The 22,099-nt window shown below is 32.7% G+C and overlaps 3 protein-coding genes and 1 long non-coding RNA gene across 7 annotated transcripts; 1 reads left to right on the top strand and 3 right to left on the bottom strand.

Moving 5' to 3' along the window:
- Positions 1–362: 362 nt before the first annotated feature.
- Positions 363–2,892, bottom strand: Uba3 (Ubiquitin-like activating enzyme 3). Its single transcript, XM_964573.4, has 2 exons — positions 2,254–2,892; positions 363–1,206 (listed from the first exon to the last, which is right to left on the bottom strand). The coding sequence occupies exons 1-2, from the start codon at positions 2,771–2,773 to the stop codon at positions 401–403; spliced, it is 1,326 nt and encodes a 441-aa protein (XP_969666.1). The 5' UTR covers positions 2,774–2,892; the 3' UTR covers positions 363–400.
- A 105-nt stretch (positions 2,893–2,997) lies between these two features.
- On the top strand, positions 2,998–14,718 carry LOC658242 (coronin-2B). Of its 3 annotated transcripts, XM_964648.5 has the most exons (9): positions 3,022–3,221; positions 5,893–5,992; positions 9,281–9,478; positions 9,529–9,645; positions 9,698–9,847; positions 10,516–10,680; positions 10,740–11,051; positions 13,491–14,024; positions 14,143–14,718. In XM_964648.5, exons 2-9 carry the CDS (start codon positions 5,978–5,980, stop codon positions 14,260–14,262), a joined length of 1,611 nt encoding a protein of 536 aa, XP_969741.2. In that variant the 5' UTR covers positions 3,022–3,221; positions 5,893–5,977; the 3' UTR covers positions 14,263–14,718. The 3 variants fall into 3 exon arrangements, with proteins under 3 accessions (XP_015840244.1, XP_969741.2, XP_008198815.1); XM_015984758.2 differs by lacking the exon at positions 5,893–5,992 and having other exon boundaries at positions 2,998–3,221; XM_008200593.3 differs by lacking the exons at positions 3,022–3,221; positions 5,893–5,992 and adding an exon at positions 6,671–6,861.
- LOC135266720 (uncharacterized) lies at positions 5,699–6,744 on the bottom strand. Its single transcript, XR_010334874.1, has 2 exons — positions 6,617–6,744; positions 5,699–6,557 (listed from the first exon to the last, which is right to left on the bottom strand). It is a non-coding gene; the product is annotated as an uncharacterized LOC135266720 (long non-coding RNA).
- bou (boudin) lies at positions 14,542–17,688 on the bottom strand. 2 transcript variants are annotated; one of them, XM_008200653.3, is made up of 4 exons: positions 17,468–17,688; positions 16,478–16,633; positions 16,203–16,346; positions 14,542–14,927 (listed from the first exon to the last, which is right to left on the bottom strand). In XM_008200653.3, exons 1-4 carry the CDS (start codon positions 17,514–17,516, stop codon positions 14,716–14,718), a joined length of 561 nt encoding a protein of 186 aa, XP_008198875.1. In that variant the 5' UTR covers positions 17,517–17,688; the 3' UTR covers positions 14,542–14,715. The 2 variants fall into 2 exon arrangements, with proteins under 2 accessions (XP_008198875.1, XP_064214014.1); XM_064357944.1 differs by lacking the exon at positions 16,203–16,346 and having other exon boundaries at positions 17,468–17,679.
- Positions 17,689–22,099: the final 4,411 nt, after the last annotated feature.

Genomic DNA, 22,099 nt, shown 5'->3' with positions numbered 1-22,099 from the left:
CCAAACCGCGGAAAATTATAAAAGTGGCCACCGATCAGGGGAATTTTTTTTTGGGGTGGCCAACTTGTGTGGAGAAACTCCCGGCAAAAACTAAATTTTAATATTTATTTATTCATTCTGATGGTTTTTATCTTCGCCGAGTCATATTTTCTGAGAAAAACGCCCTACGGCCGATTACGGCGAAGCTATAATAAGGCCTAAGTCAAAATTCCGACCAAATTTTAAGCAATAATACCAAAAAAAAGATATAAAGATATAAAGTGTTTTTTTCAATATCAAAATTGATAGAGTGGTTAGAACTTAAAAAAATCAAACAATAAACATTTCAAGGGCCAAAATAACCGTTAAAATGAAACAAAACCCAGTTTGTAATTTTCTTTATTAAAAATAAATAACACAATTACTTCATCTCAACATCGCTCGTTGCAAACTTAAGTGTGAAAACCAACGTCATGGGAGACGTAGCATCTGCGACCATGATATCCATGCCATCCTTAAGCCCCAACTCAACTAAAGTCTTATTTAAATTATCCCTGGTCCTCTCCTCTATACTCTTAATCGTGGAAATGTACAAAGTCTTATTTTTCCCATCAATAACCGTGGTTAAACCTGGATTTTTCATTTGAAACATCTCATCCTCACACAGGATTTTAATCAAATCCTTCAGCTTGACTTTACTCGGATCCTCAATCGGTAGAGTTTGCGGCACTTGGGAGCAAACCACACAATTGTCCCTCCGTTCCGCTGCGTAAGTGTAAGTGTAAATCCCGTCCACGTCATTGAAAACCATGTAATTATTCAACGGTAGACAACAACTCGTTGCGATTTTAAACACTTCTGTGGCGCAAACTCCGGCAATAACGGCGTTAGTTGACGCCACTGCTGGAATAATGTGCTTTACGACGCCTTGAACAAGGCGGTAAGTCACTCCAGGGATATTGAACTGGGACGCCCTTTCCAGGGACTTTTCGTAAACCCAGCCAATGTGCTGGGAGTCGTCTCCGTCCAGGGGCGCATTAAAGGGGTTCTCCTTGGGCCACAAAACCACCTTTACGTATTCAATGCAGTGTTCAGGCAGGCGGGGTGTGTTGGCGATTGTGCACAAAGGGTAGGTGATCTGAGGGGGGTACAAGTCAAGGGTGCACTCAACACAGGCGTTGTTGCCAGGGACTATGACGCGGGCGTTGCCCTTAAAACCCTCAGTACCTGGAAATAAATTATTACTCAATTATATATATTTTTTTAAATTTTGGCGCCACAGCACAGTTCAGATGGCGCTGTAAACAAGAAGAATTATTCGGAAATAAAATTAACTAGACGCCCTCTGGTGATGACTTTTGAACTATGTCGAAGACAGTAAAGAAATTTTCGTAATGCCACATTTAACTGACATTTAATGAATTGTTCAACAATTTTGCGTGTATAGTGTTAATTACTTACAATAGAAAGAATTACTTTAAAAGTACGTGGTGGTAAATACTAGCGTTGACTTTGGTTCTGTAGTTTTTCATGGTATAAAGTGTTTATTGTTGGAACTTGAAAGTGGATAAAAAGTGAAAAATATTTAAATTTTGATTACAAAGTGTTATCAAACAGTTGTCTAATTAAAGATTATAAGTAATAAATCACAGCGAACACAAAGTTTGGCTCAAGAAACCAATAAATTAGTGAAGTGTTATGAATTTTAGATTAGAATTTTCCACTGAAAAAATCATGAAATGCTGCAGTAAATGTACAAAACTACAATAAAGATTAACAACTGCTGATACATTTAAACGTAAATTATGCCAAAAGGTAGGTTTTTCAATGTCTTTGTAATAATTTTCCAATAAAGAAAGTGAACCAAACAGTCATTCGTTATTCGTGTTTTCCTCGTCATCTCTCATTTGTCAACATAAGTTTCTTGCATCAAAGATGCAATAATCATTCCGCATAGGCAATGGAATAATTGTGAAGCCCCAAAATTCGTACAACGCTCAAAATATCCGAATAAACATTTTCCCGCCATTTATGGTTACTGTTTTCGACCTAGCTCAGTGGCGCCCCCAACGGTAATTTTATTTCCGAATAGTTTGTTAGATAAAGATAAATGTCAATAAAAATATCAAAATGGAAAAAAAACTAAAATAACACAATTTTTTGTGAGAGAAATAACTTTAGCGTCTGAAACAAGAAGGCGCTGATATTTTGAAACAGCGCCATCTGCGAAAAAAGGCGCGTTTTTTGTCTCAGCCCCCACGTTTCGGCACAAACCTCCATCCACCAATGGAATAATGGTCGAATTATCCAGCACCCCATCCTCGTAGCTCAAGAGCGACAAAATCATGCCATTAATCCACCTCCTGGCCACGATCGAGTCCAACCCGCACACCATAATGTGAAAACTCCGATAAAAACTCTCATCGTAGTCTTGTATTTTGCAAAAATGGGGCGTCACCTGGCACCCAGGCACGCGCTTGTTGATGAAAGCCGCCGCCACTTTGGCCTTGGACTGCCCAATGTCCTTCTGTCTGAACAGAAACTGGCGGTTCAAATTCGACAAGTCGATCGTGTCCATGTCGATGACGTGGATCTGCTTGAACCCCATCAAAGCCAAGTCCTTCAACAGTTCGCAGCCCAGGCCCCCGGCCCCCACGACAAGCACCTTGCAGGAGGTTACGATAAAATCCATGATTTCGGGTGACGGCTCGAACTCCGGGTGGCAAAAGGGGCCCGGACGCTCCAGCACCTTGCGCAGGTGCCCCCAGCGCTTCTGTTCTTGCGTTTCGCTCATTTTTAACCGTTTTTAAAATTGGAACTGTCAGAAAGGAAGTGACTAACGCGCCAACTCGTTTAGTTATTTCACGCAAAAAGCCAGGCACAAAGGCAGGAATTTTAATTACGTACTAATTATGCACTGCAATTGGTGCTAATTATAATTATTATTCTCCTCAATGCCATAAAATAGTCGGAAATAAGTTAAAGATCGTAGCGTTAGCCACTTCGTGACGTAACAACGCGTTGATCGCTGTCAAACAAATGTCAAAAAAGTTACGTTGTGATTTATTGTTTTATTGAATTTTTTATTTAAAATCAGTACAAAATTGTTGGGTTTTTTATGTAATTCATTTATTATGACTGGAGAAACGGAAAGCAATGTTGGGAATTCTCTGTTGCCAGCAACCGGAGATAAAATAATTAATTTTGTGGATAACCGCTCTTGCAGCAAACCCTCAAAAAGGGTAAGATTTTTTTTAATTACTACTATTAGCCCGGTTTTGGGACGTTATCAGGTGTTACATGTGTGGTAGGTAATTAAATTGATTATTTAATGTAAATATTTAATCACAAATGGAAAACTGTCGTTATGTTATACAGAGTGGTCAAGAGTCACTGTTTGAGTTGGCAGGCCTGTGGTCACACTGGCTTGTTTGACGTTTGCAATGTCAACGTTTCAAATATCCACCTTTTGGTCGAAAACGGTGTTTTTAAATTAAACCACGTTTTTTTCTGAAAAAATCTTTTTACTCTTTTTTTATTCTTTTAATTTTTGAAAATTTTTTTTTGTTCAATTGTCAATATATTTTTTATTTTATTAAATTTATCGATTTGTATAAAAAACTGACTCGAGACCAATAAATTTGTAGATAGCAATGGTGTTACGGTAAAGCACGTTCAAAGTAGATTTCTATCTTCAAAATTACCCAACCTCTAATTTGACATGAATGATGTTTTTTATAATTAATGTAGTTATTTGCTCGTATTTTAGATGATTTCACACTTTTTTATCATTGTTTACAATTTTTAATAATTATTTTGGACTATGGAGAACTATATACTAGGAGGCGAAACAATGGAAAATAACTCGATTTTTTGTTCTAAAAATTTTGACCTCACGTTGTATTAAATGAATTAAAGTTAACTATAAATCACTAATTGCTTGAAAAATAAGCATTAAGTTTTTAATAATGGAACTAAAATTTTAACGAAAAATATATTTTTGAAAAAAAAATTGTCAATATATTTTTTATTTTATTAAATTTATTGATTTGTATAAAAAACTGACTCGAGACCAATAAATTTGTAGATAGTAATGGTGTTACGGTAAAGCACGTTCAAAGTAGATTTCTATCTTCAAAATTACCCAACTTCTGATTTGAAATGAATGAAGTTTTTTTTTATTAATGTAGTTATTTGCTCGTATTTTAGATGATTTCACACTTTTTTATCATTGTTTACAATTTTTAATAATTATTTTGGACTATGGAGAACTATATACTAGGAGGCGAAACAATGGAAAATAACTCGATTTTTTGTTCTAAAAATTTTGACCTCACCTTGTATTAAATGAATTAAAGTTAACTATAAATCACTAATTGCTTGAAAAATAAGCATTAAGTTTTTAATAATGGAACTAAAATTTTAACGAAAAATATATTTTTGAAAAAAAAATTGTCAATATATTTTTTATTTTTTTATTTGCTGATTTGTATAAAAAACTGACTCGAGACCAATAAATTTGTAGATAGTAATGGTGTTACGGTAAAGCACGTTCAAAGTAGATTTCTATCTTCAAAATTACTCAACTTCTGATTTGAAATGAATGAAGTTTTTTTTTTATTAATGTAGTTATTTGCTCGTATTTTAGATGATTTCACACTTTTTTATCATTGTTTACAATTTTTAATAATTATTTTGGACTATGGAGAACTATATACTAGGAGGCGAAACAATGGAAAATAACTCGATTTTTTGTTCTAAAAATTTTGACCTCACCTTGTATTAAATGAACTAAAGTTAACTATAAATCACTAATTGCTTGAAAAATAAGCATTAAGTTTTTAATAATGGAACTAAAATTTTAACGAAAAATATATTTTTGAAAAAAAAATTGTCAATATATTTTTTATTTTATTAAATTTATTGATTTGTATAAAAACTGACTCGAGACCAATAAATTTGTAGATAGCAATGGTGTTACGGTAAAGCACGTTCAAAGTAGATTTCTATCTTCAAAATTACCCAACTTCTAATTTGATATGAATGAAGTTTTTTTTTATTAATGTAGTTATTTGCTCGTATTTTAGATGATTTCACACTTTTTTATCATTGTTTACAATATTTAATAATTATTTTGGACTATGGAGAACTATATACTAGGAGGCGAAACAATGGAAAATAACTCGATTTTTTGTTCTAAAAATTTTGACCTCACCTTGTATTAAATGAATTAAAGTTAACTATAAATCACTAATTGCTTGAAAAATAAGCATTAAGTTTTTAATAATGGAACTAAAATTTTAACGAAAAATATATTTTTGAAAAAAAAATTGTCAATATATTTTTTATTTTATTAAATTGATTGATTTGTATAAAAACTGACTCGAGACCAATAAATTTGTAAACAGTAATGGTGTTACGGTAAAACACGTTCAAAATAGATTTCTATCTTCAAAATTACCCAACCTCTAATTTGATATGAATATGGAATTAGTTGCACACTCTGAAGCATATCAGATTTTTTTACGTAAAAAAAGTCGAAATACCCATTTCCATTGTGTAACTGTGCATACCAATTTTTTTACACTTGGCCAAATCCTTGTTATTGCCACTTCCTAAGGCACACTAAAAATGCACAATTCTGCACAGTTTTCTATTTGAAAGTACTAAGTGCAAGTAAATTCGATGGAGAAAGGGATGTTCTGTCAATTAAGACTCGTTTTAATTAGTTCAGTCGTTGAAAAGCACCTGTTCTAGTTGTTTATAGCGTGCACGGCTTGTCAGCAGCGCTTTCAGTTCAGTGATTGATTATTTGTTTGTGAATGAGAGAGAATCTGCTTCTGATGGCTTAGTTTATTTTTTTAATTTTTTTTTGTTTTTGCTTTTGGTGTTTTTACTTTCTGTGTTTTCCAGTCTTCTTTATTGTGGTGGTGTCTTGCATGAAACGCTGCCAAGAGACTGAATTTGTTCTTCTGAAGCTTTTTTTTTGGATGTTACGATGACAAACTCACAGGTAAGGGATTTAAACGACTTTGTCCAATTTCTTACATAACTCGATTTATTGAGAATATGGAAAGTAGGTCTTATGGTATTATGGAATAAATTATTGGAATAATTGGAATTCATAAAATTTGTAAATTAGATAAAAAGTGAAAATGCACGAAACCTTCATAACCATTATTTTGAAAGGATTTAAATTAAAATACAGACAAGGGAGTGAGTTAGTTTTCACACGTCTTTCTCTCGTCCAATTTTTATTGTTAAATTAATTAATTAATACAGAGAGGAGAGAAAACATGGAACAAATATATTTGAAACAATCTTTATCTGTTCTTGTTTGTTTCAATTTTTCTATTGCATCTTGACCTCGGTCACATTCTTGCAATTATTTTATCGGAAATTGTAAAAACCGCATAATCAGTGAGAACATTCTCAAGCTCAAGATGTGTTTAATTATATTATTATTATTATTATTTGTGCATTTTCTTTGAATGGAATTCGATCAGAGAAATAGTTACGTAATTGCGTTATTATCTGTCTCCACTTGGCGTTATTTTAAAATAAAAATAGATGTTTTCCTTATTACATATAATATATTAATTAGCAAGTGTAATAAAAGTACTGAGTCATAACATACGGTTCGTAACAGCGTTCGTTTATCTTCAAGCGTTTTAAAGACAACAACCAACCGCACCTCATTTTATGTATACTTGTGACAAATTTTTTATCACTTGTATTGACATTGATAAGAGAAGTGATAATAATTTATTAGAATAAATGTCTTAATTAGACCACATGGTGGATCGATGCGTTACGTTTGGTGTTTGGGAGTGAATTATGTTTGCAAAAAATTTAAAAATCTACGAAATGACAACAAACAAGGTATGTGTCGTTTTTAAGTGTTGTTTTGTCACAACAAAGTTATTTTTGGCGAGTTTGGTTCGATTACTGGACGAAAAAACCTTGGATTCATAATTAGTATTAATGTAGTTGTGATGTCATTCAAGAGTCCATGTTTTAGATTTATTCATGTTTTGCATAAAAATTCGACTATTATACGCAACCTACAATTACTTAGGGACTTTGACTTTTCGAAACACTTAATTTGTTCGCGAGATTTTTGACATAAATAATTTGAAAAATCTTTAAGCTGGATCCAAAATAATGTAATTTTTAATGTTCAGCACGTTTTTGAGCTTACTATCCAGTTTTTTTTGTGATTTCTCGCATTTTAAATTTTTCGATCTTTTTTTATTCAAAAATTCAATCATTTCACAAGATTTCGACAAAAGTAAGTCGAGAAATCGTCGAAATTGTTGTTATTTCTTGCGTTCGTTGAATATTTACAAGTTTTTTGAGCTAAAAACTCCATTCTTTGAATTTATTTAAAAAAAATATTTTTGAAGAACAACTATAGGTAAATAAATTTAAAATAATAATTTTTGGCTTAAATATAACGTTCAAAAACGTTTTTGAGCTCAATGTTTTTGCACGATTTCGCTGAACTGGGCTTTTTTCCCAAATATTCAATAATTTTACGAAATTTCGTAAAAGACTAAAATTTTTGGCCAGATTACGTTAAACCAGAAGGAAAGAGTCATTGGATATTTAAAAAATTACCTTATTTTTGGCTCTTTCCAGCGTTTCTGCACGTTTTTTAATCAGAAACTGAATTATTCAGCAGAATTTTTATATAAATTATTTGAAAAATTTCTAAACTGTTTCAAAATTTTTAGAGTACGTTGATTCAAAGGTGAGATTATTTAAAAAATTTTGAACGATTTCGAGCATTTTTTTACCAGAAGTTCAATGATGTTACGAAATTTTGTCAAAAATAAGTTGATAATTTCTTCTTTGAACATTTAAAAACTTTTCTGAGCTATTTTTTGGCAATATTACGCTATGAAAAAAAATCATTGAGTTACTTTTGGGCATATTTCTCAGTAAGAAACACAAATTGTTCACCAATTTTTTTAATAAACAACTTGAAAAATCTTTGTATTAAATTAAATTGTATTAAATTTTTATCTTTTTCGAACTTTGAAGCACATTTTTGAACTAATAACTTACTAAAACTTACTATTTTATTTGTGTGTTTTAAATTTTTAGCCCATTTTTTATCCAAACTTTTAATGATTTCCCAAAATTTTGCCAAAATGAGTCGAAAAATTAGAAAAAAATCGAAATAAATGTTGCTTTTTTGTGTTTTCTTTGAATGTTTCAACATATTTTTGAGCTAATAAAGACTAATTTTTTGGTGGCATCATTATTTTTCAGCTAGAAACTTTCACATTAGATGCAAAATAATATATTTTTTACCTTTTTTTGAACGTTTTATAAACACATTTTTTGCCGTGATTTCTCTAAACTATTCATAAAACTCACTAAAAAGCTTTTGAGCAAGCAACTCGATTGTTTTTACATAAATAATCTAAAAAAACACTAAATTATATACAGGATGGGTTTAAAATAATGCACAAAATTTATATTTTTGTTGTGAGTAATTTAAAAAAAAATCTGAAAGAGGTTGATTTTATTTCTATAATTTTTTTTTAATTTGACACCGTTATAAAATTTGTGACGTCATTGGTTTTTGGGCAATGACGTAATTTTTATTTTTTTAAATGGCAGCCCACATTTTTGTTTACTGTTATATGATGTATGTCTTTATCTTTCTGGCAAGTATAAAAAATAAATTAATTAAAAAAGAGGAAAATAAAGTTAATTACACGCAAAAGGCTTATAAGGGGCGATCGTGTTTTTTGATTTTTTGAAAAATTATAATAATTAAAAGTATGAATTTTATCCGTTTCTCACTCACTGTAGTAAAAAATAATGTAATTTTCGTTGTTTTTACGCACATTTTTTAAGCAAATAAATCGAATTGTTGCTACTGTGAGCTTTGTTTGTGTATTTAAGCAGTTCTTTAAACACTTCATAGATTCTAGTATATTTATTTTTCGCGAAATTTTGCGAAACCGAGAGAAAACAACCACTAAATTCTGTAAAAAATTACATTATCTTCTCTTATTTGTACCAGAAACTCAATTATTTCACGAAATTTTTGCTTAATAAATAAATTAATTTGATGAAAAATAATGCAATTTTTTTGTTTTTTTGCGAAAGTATAATCACGTGATTTCGCCAAACTGGGCGTTACATTGCCTTGGAGACGACATAACTTAAATACTTGGAAGGTATTAGTGCATTTTTCCTTAAAAAAATTCAGATTTCGTTAAAAGTAACTCGAAAAATCAGTAAAATGAGGACAAAAGGGGGTTTTAAGTGTTTTTAATTTCAGGTGGGGTTTCGAGGAGTTCGCAGCTCGAAATTCCGTCACGTTTACGGCGAGCCAGCGAAACGAGAGAAATGTTACGACAATATAAACATAACAAAAAACGCACACGACTCTCAATTTTGTGCCGTTAATCCAAAATTCGTTGCTTTAGTCACCGAAGTGGCCGGTGGTGGAGCTTTTATAGTCATACCTATCGAAAGTGTAGGTTTTTTATTTAATTTTTTGTTTTTGTTTTCATTAATAATTTTAAGACTGGACGACTGGATTTTAATGCTAGCCGAGTGACAGGACATACAGGACCGGTTTTAGACATAAAATGGAATCCTTTTAATGACAACGTCATTGCTAGTTGTTCCGACGATTGTACTGTACGTACATTGTAGGAATTTTTGGTTTTTTTTTGGATGGGATAATTTTTAGATTAAATTATGGCATATTCCGGACGGTGGTTTATCAATGCATTTGACCGAATGGTTGGTTGAGCTGCAAGGGCATAAACGAAGGGTGGCCTACATTGAGTGGCATCCTTGTGCTGAAAATATACTTTTCAGTGCCGGATTCGACCATTTGGTAAGTGTTTTTAATTTGACTTTTTTTTCTTATAATTTCTTGGCGAAATTATAAAATTATAATTTTTTACGTAAATTATTAAAATGTGTATTAATATTGCATAACTTCACGAAGTACGACGTTCAGGAACTACGAAGTACGGCACTCAAAATTATTGTTGCGTTGTACGACGTTCATTTGTGTTTGCATTTTTAGTTATCATTTTTTTTATAACACAAAGGTTTTTATAAGTGAATTTCATATTTTAAATAAAAAACATGATTTTTTATTCTATGATTTTTTTTTCATTCGATCAAAAGTTATTTTTGTGGTTTGAAGCACTTTTCAGTTGTAAATAACTTTTAACAAGTTCAACAATCTTTTTTGTTGAATATTTCATCTTTTTTCTCAAGATATCACAAATGTGATTGTTTAAGTAACAAATGGTATTATTTTTTCTTTTTTTTTAATTAAATTAATTTTTTAAATAAAATTTTTTGTGCTCGCCGTTATTTCGATACAACTGCGCCATCTCTTTGGGCTAACGTAACTAATCATAACGGGGACATGTTTGTACATACGTAGTGTCGCATCCTAGTATTTAGAAATCCGCAATTTTCCATATACGTAAAGAAAGTTTCTTTCGCTTTCTTGTAAGGCACCTGAATGATTAATTATCATCTCTCTAGGTGATCATTTGGGACATAGAAAAAGGTGAAACCGTAAATGTGATCGACTGTCATCCAGACGTGATTTATTCAATGTCACTGAACCGCGATGGCAGTCTTCTAACAACGACATGCAAAGATAAAAAATTGCGAGTAATTGAACCGAGAAGTGGCATCGTTAAAAGTGTAATTAAATCAGTAGTCCAAAGAAAAAAAAACACAAAAAAAACGTATGATTTTTTCAGGAGGGGGTTTGTCATGCTGGTTCCAAAGCCAGTAAAGTGACATTTTTGGGCTCAAGTGGGCGGTTATTAACTACGGGTTTTTCACGACATTCCGATCGTCAGTATTCGATTTGGGATCAAAATGATTTGAGCAAACCCTTGACTATTGATACAATTGATAGCTCGTCTGGTGTTGTTTTTCCCTTTTTTGATTGTGATTCCAATATTGTGTTTCTTGCTGGCAAGGGCGATGGCAATATTAGGTATTATGAGGTTACGGACGAACCGCCTTATATACATTTTCTCAGCCAGTTTCTATCCGGAAGTCCCCAGGTGAGTTTATTTTTTTTGTATTATGATAGTTTTAAATTTAGTAAAAATAATCATGAAGAAAAAAATCTCACTTATTTTCTTATTTTGCGAGATTTCGTTTAAACTTTGATTGAAAAATGACATGTTTAATAAAAAATATTTAATTGGCGCAGTAAGTAGGCAAGTATCTTTTTTTTGTTTTCCTTTAATAAAAATTGAAACTGGACCCGATTTTTCAAGCGATAAAGGTCAAACCGTGTCTAAAGTGACGTTATTTTGAATATTTTTGGAGCATTTTGACATTTTTTAAGTTAAAAATCCCTTTCCCGAGATTCGAAATAAAAATCATTTACTGAAACATTTTTTTTCTCCTTGTCATTTCCTAAGAACCAATATTTCTGAAAATATACAAAACGAATTTACTTTAACAAAGTATCTCTGAAAATACACAACACGATAAGAAACGAATAAAAAATATTTAATTGGCGCAGTAAGTAGGTTTTGAAGTATCTTGTTTTTTGTTTTCCTTTAATAAAAAGTGAAACTGGACCCGATTTTTCAAGCGATAAAGGTCAAACCGTGTCTAAAGTGACGTTATTTTGGATCTTTTGGAGCATTTTGACATTTTTTAAGTTAAAAATCCCTTTCCCGAGATTCGAAATAAAAAACCTTTACTGAAACATTTTTTTTTCTCCTTGTCATTTCCTAAGAACCAATATTTCTGAAAATATACAAAACGAATTTACTTTAACAAAGTATCTCTGAAAATACACAACACGATAAGAAACGAATAAAAAATATTTAATTGGCGCAGTAAGTAGGTTTTGAAGTATCTTGTTTTTTGTTTTCCTTTAATAAAAAGTGAAACTGGACCCGATTTTTCAAGCGATAAAGGTCAAACCGTGTCTAAAGTGACGTTATTTTGGATCTTTTGGAGCATTTTGACATTTTTTAAGTTAAAAATCCCTTTCCCGAGATTCGAAATAAAAAACCTTTACTGAAACATTTTTTTTTCTCCTTGTCATTTCCTAAGAACCAATATTTCTGAAAATATACAAAACGAATTTACTTTAACAAAGTATCTCTGAAAATACACAACACGATAAGAAACGAATAAAAAATATTTAATTGGCGCAGTAAGTAGGTTTTGAAGTATCTTGTTTTTTGTTTTCCTTTAATAAAATGTGAAACTGGACCCGATTTTTCAAGCGATAAAGGTCAAACCGTGTCTAAAGTGACGTTATTTTGGATCTTTTGGATCATTTTGACATTTTTTAAGTTAAAAATCCCTTTCCCGAGATTTGAAATAAAAATCATTTACTGAAACATTTTTTTTTCTCCTTGTCATTTCCTAAGAACAAATATTTCTAAAAATATACAAAACAAATTTACTTTAATGAAATATCTCTGAAAAAATACACAACACAATAAGAAACGAACAAAAAATATTTAATTGGCGCAGTAAGTAGGTTTTGAAGTATCTTGTTTTTTGTTTTCCTTTAATAAAAAGTGAAACTGGACCCGATTTTTCAAGCGATAAAGGTCAAACCGTGTCTAAAGAGACGTTATTTTGGATCTTTTGGAGCATTTTGACATTTTTTTCCCGAGATTTTAAATAAAAATCATTTACAGAAACATTTTTTTTCTCCTTTCCTAAAAACAAATATTTCTGAAAATATACAAAACGAATTTACTTTAACAAAATATCTCTGAAAATACACAACACGATAAGAAACGAATAAAAAATACTTAATTGGCGCAGTAAGTAGGTTTTGAAGTATCTTGTTTTTTGTTTTCCTTTAATAAAAAGTGAAACTGGACCCGATTTTTCAAGCGATAAAGGTCAAACCGTGTCTAAAGAGACGTTATTTTGGATCTTTTGGAGCATTTTGACATTTTTTTCCCGAGATTTTAAATAAAAATCATTTGCAGAAACATTTTTTTTCTCCTTTCCTAAAAACAAATATTTCTGAAAATATACAAAACGAATTTACTTTAACAAAATATCTCTGAAAATACACAACACGATAAGAAACCAATAAAAAATACTTAATTGGCGCAGTAAGTAGGTTTTGAAGTATCTTGTTTTTTGTTTTCCTTTTGGAGCATTTTGACACATTTTTCAGAAAAATATCGAGATTTTTCGAAAAAAAAAAAAGGGGAAAAATCATTAATATAAGTAAAAAATGCTATTATTTTTGTCTCTTTGTAGCTTTAAAGTGCGATTTTGAGAAGAATATTTAGTTTTTTATGAGATTTTTCCAAATCGGAGAAATAAATCATAAGTCGAAAATTTATTTTTCAGCTAAAAAAATTCAGCGAGATTTTTGTCAAAAGTAAACCGTTAAAAATAACAAAAATAGGTTTAATTTTATTGATTTATGTTTTCTTTCACGTTTTTAAACCAAAAATTTTCACTGAAAAGTTAAAAATTTAAGGAAAAAATTCGCTTTTTTTCAGCGCGGCTTAGGAATCATGCCTAAGCGCGGCTTAAACATCCACATTTGCGAAATTTTCCGTTTTTACAAACTGCACGCAATCAAAGGTATCTGCGAGCCAATCAGTATGATCGTTCCGCGAAAAAGCGACCAATTCCATGAAGATTTATACCCTGATACTGCCGCTCCAAAGCCTGCCTTATCCGCTCAAGAATGGATCAAAGGTTTGAATGCAAATCCGATTTTAATGTCAATGAAAATGGGTGGAAATATCACCACTTACAAACCTCGAGTCTACAATAATAATAAACCTGGCACAACACCAATCGTTGCTTCACAAAATAATAAAATGAAATTGGCTTTTCTTTCAACCGAAACTATTCCCGATTATAGACCAAAGGATTTGATTGAGGAGAAGATTAAGAAAACAACGACCAATCAAACGACCAAATTTCAACAGTTGCAACAAAGATTTGGACATGTGGAGGTCAATAATGATATTCCTTTGATTAAGGAAATCAATAGTATGGGAGATACTATCACGACGGAACATGACGTAAGTTACTTTTAGTTTAAAATATTTTTCTATCAAATCAACAAAATTCTATTTTATTTTCTTACTTATTTTTACATTTATCTAGTATTTTGTTTAATTATTTATTTAATTATTTTAGCTGAAAGTGGCGTACAATCAGCAGTCGGAAGAATTGCGCAAAGTGAAAAAACAGCTCGCCAACAGCGAACGCCGTGTCAAAGAGCTGGAAGAACTGGTGAAAAAATTACAAAAGAAGTAAATATCGTATGCACTTTTTACGTATTGTTACCAATTAAGTTGTGTTTATGTGATAACGTGTTAAGTTATTTTATTGTGTACGTTTCGCGGCCTACTTGACGGTCACGCTCCGTCAAGGAGGCTGTGTTTTATTACTGTCACAGAGTTGCCGAATCTAGCTAAAGAAGCAATTTAGTTTGGTAAGTAGAGGTATTTTTGCAGCCAAATCAGTATTTTAGTATCGAGTAGTGTCTGTGTAGCTTTTGTATGATTATTAGGGAGGAGGATGCAACCACGCACATATTGTTTAAGTCACATACATTTATTGTAAAACTACAGTTCGTTATACATAATTTTAGGTTCTCTCACTGAAAAAAGCTGAATAAGTGTGCTTCAGATTTAGGAATATTTATGACAGGCTTTTGTACCTTTACATCAGTTGCTTTTTACTTTTAATGAAATAAAGTTTCTCAATCTACCTGATTACGATTATTTTATAGACAAAGGTGAGTATGCAAGTGACGAGAAGAACACAGTTGGGTGTGATGGTAGTTGATGGGTTGCACCCATCACCAGTGCACGTGAATACACACGTGCGGTATTGCAAAATGTCGCCTGGTTGTTTGACGTAATTGCAGTAATTCCCCAAATCCAACGACGAACAAAATCTTTTAGCGCCGATTCCTCCTAAAAAACACAAAATATGACAGTACAGAAAACTTTTGAAGAAAATTTAAAACTAAGGATATGAAACGACGTACAAATAAAATGTCCCCGTTCTTGATAGTTCCGTTAATGCCGCCAGAGGCGCCATTGTTCCATTACCGTCTATTTTTATAAAAATTGTTGTAATTCAATAACGGTTCGCACAAGGCAAATAAAAAAAATACAGGCAGATAGAGCATCAAATTCTCAATAATCGGAGATAAAAATAGTGCAAAAATTATATCTTAAACTGTATTTAAAAAATTTCAAAGTTTTACCAATTTGCACTCTGCCCCATATTTTTCAAAACGCTGCGAATACGGTTACAGATACAAGAAAAATGTTCAGAGGAAAGTTGTAGAGAATTAAATTTCCTTTAAAAAAGTCCGCGAGACCATATCCCTATCTTCAACCATTTAGGCCCCAAAGTCATTCAAAGACGCTCAAGTGTCGAATTTCCTTCATTCTGCCGGTGGTCAAATATTGTAAATTAATTTATACCTAAACCGTTGAAGATAGACATATCGTGTCGCGGACTTTTTTGTAGAAAATTTAATTCTCTACAACCTCGTCTCTTTCACTTTTTTGTATCTTCAACCGTATTCGCTGCGTTTGCAAATTGATAATTCTAAACGATCATTTTTTAGGCACCGTCGCCTATTTATCAAAACGCTGCGAATACGGTTGAAGATACAAGAAAAGTGTAAGGAACAAAGTTGTAGAGAATTAAATTTGCTACAAAAAAGTCCGCCACACCATATTTCCATCTTCAACGGTTTGGGTATAAATTCACTTTCCCATACTTGACGACCGACAAAATGGTGGAAATCAGTCGTTTGAGCATCTTTGAACGTCTTCAAAGCCTAAACCGTTTAAGATAAAGATATGGTTTCGCTGACTTTTTTAAAGGAAATTTAATTCTCTACAACTTTCTCCTGAACATTTTTCTCGTATCTTTAACCGTATTCGCAGCGTTTTGAAAAATACGGGTCGAAGCGCAAATTTTAAATCTTAAATAATTTTTTCCCATGTTTCTCAATAAATTTCAGTCCTCACTTTTTCCCAGTCTGTTGAGAATGCAAAGCTCAACATTTGTGCATTTTTTTCCACGTAATTAGTGAACTGGTTGAATTTAAATTAATTTGACACGATTTGTGGCGCCCTCATTTTTCCACTGCCGTACTAGATCTTTGGGTGCGATTTTGTACCTCGTTTCGTCTCCTAAGTTATAGTCCTTATAGTAATGAGCCCAATTACCGTCCAAACTGGTGGATTTAATGCAATATTGTGCTTCAAAAACGTCGTTGCAACTCTGTGGCTGTAAACCACCGAAGTGAATCATCCCATCTGAGCAGTCTATAGTTTCATGAGCGGCACACTGATAGCAGGAAAGAGCTGAAGCTATGCCATTCCAAGCAAGCAAGCATGGAAAGTTAGTAGTTTGTTAAAAATGGAAAATCCGCGCACAATTAAATTATTTTTGGGGTGTTGTTAGTACATGAGTTAGATCAACCACCGAAAATAGTTTGTACCTTCGAATCTGCCAATGTGTTTGATACAATATTTGGCGTCATAGACGTCGTCACATGGCTCTGGTTTTATGTCAATGTCGCTACTCAGCCACTCGTTGCACTGAAATGGCTTTTTTGGATCACTGCCTGAACACTGGTAGCAATCTATTGCCCCAGCTATAGAAAAAAAAAAACAAAACAAATATAAAACATGTACATGTGCATATTGATTTGCGACTTCACGGTTTCGTGATTTTTTTATGCTTAAGTGAAGTGGAAATGGACGATAATTTCGTTACAGAAGCATAAACCTGATTACGAGTTACGAATATTTTGTTTCTTTCTGGATTCATTGTTATACATGTTAAAAAAACATTACAGCCTACTCTGATTATAAATTCAGGTGACCACACGGTACCACTTCATTGTTCCTAATTACTGTCACAGGTATCTGCGATTTTTTTTCGTGAAATTTTGCTAAATTAAGTCGTAAATTAAACTCTCAAATTGAGTCAGAAATGGTGCTGAGATATTTGTTTTGATGTTAAATATTAAATTTATTCAGTGAAGTTCGGGATTAGTTGTCTAGCACTATTATTGGCCTCCCAATGAATAATTTATCGCGCCCTCTGAAATCCTGAAACAATTTACTTGCAGGACATCAAACCGTAATGAAAAGGGAAGTTCCCTACATTTAATTAGAATCTTATTTCCATTGCATCAGAGTTGAAAAATTCTTATTGACTTATTAAAAACCACGAGGTTTGCACTTTTTAATTCGTTACTTGAGATAAGAAGTGCATCGAGGGGCAAATAAAATCGATTAAGGGCAGATCTAGGACCTGTGCCAAGTAAAAAGTAAAAAAAAATGTCCACAATTAAGAGTTAAAAATTCAAGGATATTTAAAAAAATTAGAAAACGTGGATGAGCAAAATAATGGAACACAATTAACAAAACTTGTGTTTGTGGTTTTAATGAACTTAAATGGAACAAATTGGGAAAAAACTTACAAGTGTGAAGGTAGAGAGCGATGGTGACCGAAAAAATGTACACCTTCATGTCAGAAGTCCAAAAAATGGGGATAACAACAGTTTTTAGTTTAGAGCTTTGTGATTCATAACCACACCTCTACAACACAATAATGTAAACGTTGCGTGGTCTTCGAACAGGTGGTCAATGTGAAAGTGGAGGGACGAAGGCTCGGAACACAATGGTGGCGATTCACGGCTGCAAAGTGTGTTGCGTAGTCCAGACAACGCTCCACCACAACATTTGGGGTTTGGGAGAAGGATAATTAAAAAAAAATTTACTCAAATAAAACTCAAAAAACTGTAAATAACGTGTCTTGTGTAAACCTACCGACTGAGCCAATTATTAAAATTATAAAAATCAAATAAGAAGCAAGCTGTTTATAATTTATAAATTATAAAATTATAATATTTAATTATAAAATTTAGAAAATAAATTTAACAGTATAGCAATTACGCGTAAACATTTGTAGATAAAATATTTCCTTCAGTCAGGTAATAAGGTATGGAAAAAAAATAAGCAGGAAGTGCTTACAATTTTTGAAAATTTGAAAAAAAAACTAATATGTGATAGGTTGCGCCCTGTCTGACACACACAAATCGTCAATAGGTCTGTCTTTGTCACTGTTACCCCTAGCAACGCAACTTTGCTTTTGGAGATATTTTCGTGACTTCAAAAAAAAACCGTCAAGCTACAAACTCGATACAAAGACGTGAACCGACGTTTTAATCAAGGGCTATTTTGCTCAAAAAGTTTAATAAATGTCCGAAATCACACTTTTGAAAAAATTGCCAAGAGTGCTATGACTTTGCTTTCAACAGTTGGCACCGCGCGGTTGTCACACAGTCGGTGGTGTTGTTGTTATCTCTCGAAAAATCAAACGAAATTAGTGATTAGTCGAAGTGAGTGGTTGTGGGGCACCTGTTTTGTGAAATATTTTTGTGAGTTTGAAAGTGCGGGCGTGCGCGGACTTTGACTTGGCGCAGCATGTGCTACGAATTGCCCCTTCTTTTGGTTGTAATTATGGGGATTTCCCGAGGAAATACCGGCTCAGAAGACTGTTTTATGCACATTTCTGGATTTGAGAAAGGTAGGTGCCTATATATTTGCGTCCAAAATCTATTCGAACGGTAATTTTATTTGCATCGGGTTATGGCGTGATCGTGACGTCATCGTGTGACGTCATTATAGTTAGAGGGTGGCGTCGTTTAAAATATTTAGAGTAGGCGGTTTTTTCTTGGTGGTTGATAAACTAATGAAATTGAGCAAAAAATTGTACCCTTCAAACTTTAGCGTTGAATTCTTACATGACTTACTTCTTGAATAATAAAAAAAATTAAACGAAAATATTTAATTTATAGTTAACTGAGTTTGTTTCGTAAAGTACTGAAAAACATTGTTAATAAAAATCATGGCCACTGCGAATCCGGTAGTTTTGACTAGAAAATACACAAATTTGGTGATTTTTGGAGAAATTATGTCCATTTTCGGTCAAAAACGTGCTGAAAGTGACAAAAAAGGTAAAAACAATTTTAAAATTGTAGAATCAACTTATACGCCCGGTATCTTTTGATGAAATCTGGTGAAAAATTAGAGAATTAAATTGAAAAAAGTGTAAAAAAATGTTTTCTCGAGCTAATTCGCCAACTTTTGAACTGAAAGTATTTGCGTTTTAAGTGAATTATTGCAATTATATAGTTTGTAATGTTGATTTATTTAAAAAGTTTGTGTTAAAATATCTGCAAAAGACCTGGGGCCTTAGTGGCCTAGTGGTATAAGCGCCAATTACGCTACCCCGACACTAATAGACTTAATCCTTACAAAGAATCTCTTATTGGAAAACGACCCTCAGTTTCTTTCACAACTAAGTTCCGACCATAATCCGGTAATTTTCGAAATTTCTAATCTCCCTAAAGATAACGATAACCGACAAATAACTTCCTTTAAAAATACCAACTGGCATAACTTCCGTAAAGATTTAGATAATGAAATCCAAATTAATCATAATATTTTAACCACCGAGCAATTAGAACACGAAATAAATAAGTTTACAAAATCAATTCAAAAAATTAGGAAAAAACATTCAACCACGGGAATAGTCACTTCATTAAGAAAAGACAAAATACCGGATAACATTGTTAATTTAATTAAAGCTCGTAATCGCGTCAAGAAACGGATGCAAGTCACCGGTGACATTACACTCAAACCCCAAATTTCGGCATTAAATAGTCAAATAAAGAATCTAATACGCGAACATAAAAATAACGTTTGGCAAACAAAATTAGCTTCACTTAACCCTAACGATAATTCACTTTGGAAAATGATAAAATTATAGAAACGTAAATCTTATGATATACCGACACTTATCGCGAATGGCACCCCAGCAGAAACGACGGAGCAAAAGGCGGAGGCACTGGCGGCACAATACGAATCAGTACATAGAGCAGATCAAAATTTCAATAACGAACAAAATGATATTAAAAGGCAAGTTGAAGAATTCATAAATCAAAACCGCGAGCAGATAAATTCACAACACTATCTATCACGAATTGTAACAAACCCAACCGAAATTGCAGAAATAATTAAAAAATCCCCCAATAACAAAGCCCCGGGGCTAGACGAAATCGAAAATAAAGTAATTAAAAATTTCTCACGTAAAGCTTTAGTACAATTGACAAATTTAGTTAATGCAATGTTCAAATTAAATCATTATCCCCAATCATTTAAAACCGCAAAAGTAGTACCCATTTTCAAACCAGGTAAAAACGCGCAATTACCGAGCAGTTACAGTCCGATTAGTTTACTTTCTTGTATCTCCAAAATTTTCGAAAAGGTAATTCATTTTAGACTCAGCAAAATTCTTCAGAAAAATAAAACAATTAATAATTGCCAGTTTGGATTTAGACCGAAACACAATACCACACAACAACTTGCCAGAATCGTTAATGATATTCAGATTAATTACAATAAAGATAAAGTTACCACAATGGCTTTACTTGATATTGAAAAAGCATTTGACCGCGTTTGGATCGACGGTTTAATATACAAAATGATCCATTACAAAATTCCGAAAAGTTTAATCTTATTAATCCATTCATATTTAACAAATCGGGAACTCCTAGTACAATTAAAAAATACCCAATCGACGAGGAAATTAGTTGGAGCGGGGGTCCCGCAAGGTTCAGTACTAGGTCCAACTCTTTTTAATATTTTTATAAATGACATACCAATATTCGCGAAAACAAATACGGCGCTTTACGCAGACGACACGGCAATATACGCGAGCTCCTTTTCGGACCAGATAGCGAGCAAGCAAATACAAATTCATATTAATTTATTGGAGAAATTTTATGACAAGTGGAAAATCAAAATCAACGCGGAAAAAACACAACAAATAATATTTACACGAAAATTTACCGACCATAAAATTTGGGATAAATTACGGGTATACGATAACAAAATTACAGACGAACCGCACGTTAAATATCTCGGGACGTACATTGACACACGTTTAAATTTTTTCAAAAACACTAAATACTTAATTAGTAAAGCCTCCGCCGCCCTTAAAAACATGTACTCGCTTATGAACAGAAACAGTAAACTCACGCCACAAAATAAAGTGTTAATGTACAAAACCATATTTCGACCAATTTTGACATACGCCGCCCCCGTATGGTGTCACCTCTCGGACACTGCCTTCAAACCGCTGGAAGTTTTTCAAAATAAATGTTTAAGATTAGCTTTGAATGAAAGTCGCTATGCTAGAATTGTCGATCTGCAGGAAAGATCGGCGACCACTAGCCTACGCGCATTTGTTAATAAACTTAGTAACAATTTTTATAGTCATCAATTAAATTTCAATAAATTAACTCGTAGAATCACTAAATTTAGAAGTTACAACACGCCCTTCAGGCTAAAACATAAATTATCGTATCAACATTTGAGCATCTACGATAAATAAACTTCCAGCAGGGCCTCAGACCCCTTAGACAGATTCACGGAATTTTATTCTCGTATGATCTGTCAAAGTCTAACCGAAATGAATCAGCCACCAATCCAGTTGATTTAACGTCGGAAATCAAGGATCGACCTCTAGTTCGCTATGTGGTCCACGAATTTCCAAACGCACTTTTTTGTATATTTGTAAATATTTTTGTAAATAAGTAGGTTAAGTTAAATTAGTTAAAATGTCACAAAATAAATATTTTCAAAAAGTACAAAACTACAGGACTGGGGAGACCTCTGGTCCACAGTCGAGCGCTTCGGTGCATAGCTTAAGTTAACTTAGGTAGGACGCGTAATTTATGGCTCGGCGGGGTCAACAGAAAAAGAGTTTTTCTATTTCTTTCCCTTAGATTAATGATAATTTTGTTATGCATGTTAGTTATAAGAAAATCCCATACTGTATTAATTAGTGTAAGGCGCCTTCAGCGCACCAATAATTGTTTGCACTACAGGTTAAGCACGACTGTGCATGAACCTGTAAATTATAATTTGTAAATTGGGTTAAGATTTCTGTGTTTGTAGGATTTCTGATCCTTTGTAATTGTTGCAATTTAAATAAACTATGTTGAATGAATGAATATTCGCGTTCAATCCTAAGGGTCTCGGGT

Source organism: Tribolium castaneum, chromosome 7 (assembly GCF_031307605.1).
Source record: "Tribolium castaneum strain GA2 chromosome 7, icTriCast1.1, whole genome shotgun sequence".
In the NCBI taxonomy this organism is placed as follows: Eukaryota; Metazoa; Arthropoda; class Insecta; order Coleoptera; family Tenebrionidae; genus Tribolium; species Tribolium castaneum.
Note: the sequence above shows the minus strand (reverse complement) of the source record. Positions and strands in the feature narration are given on the sequence as shown.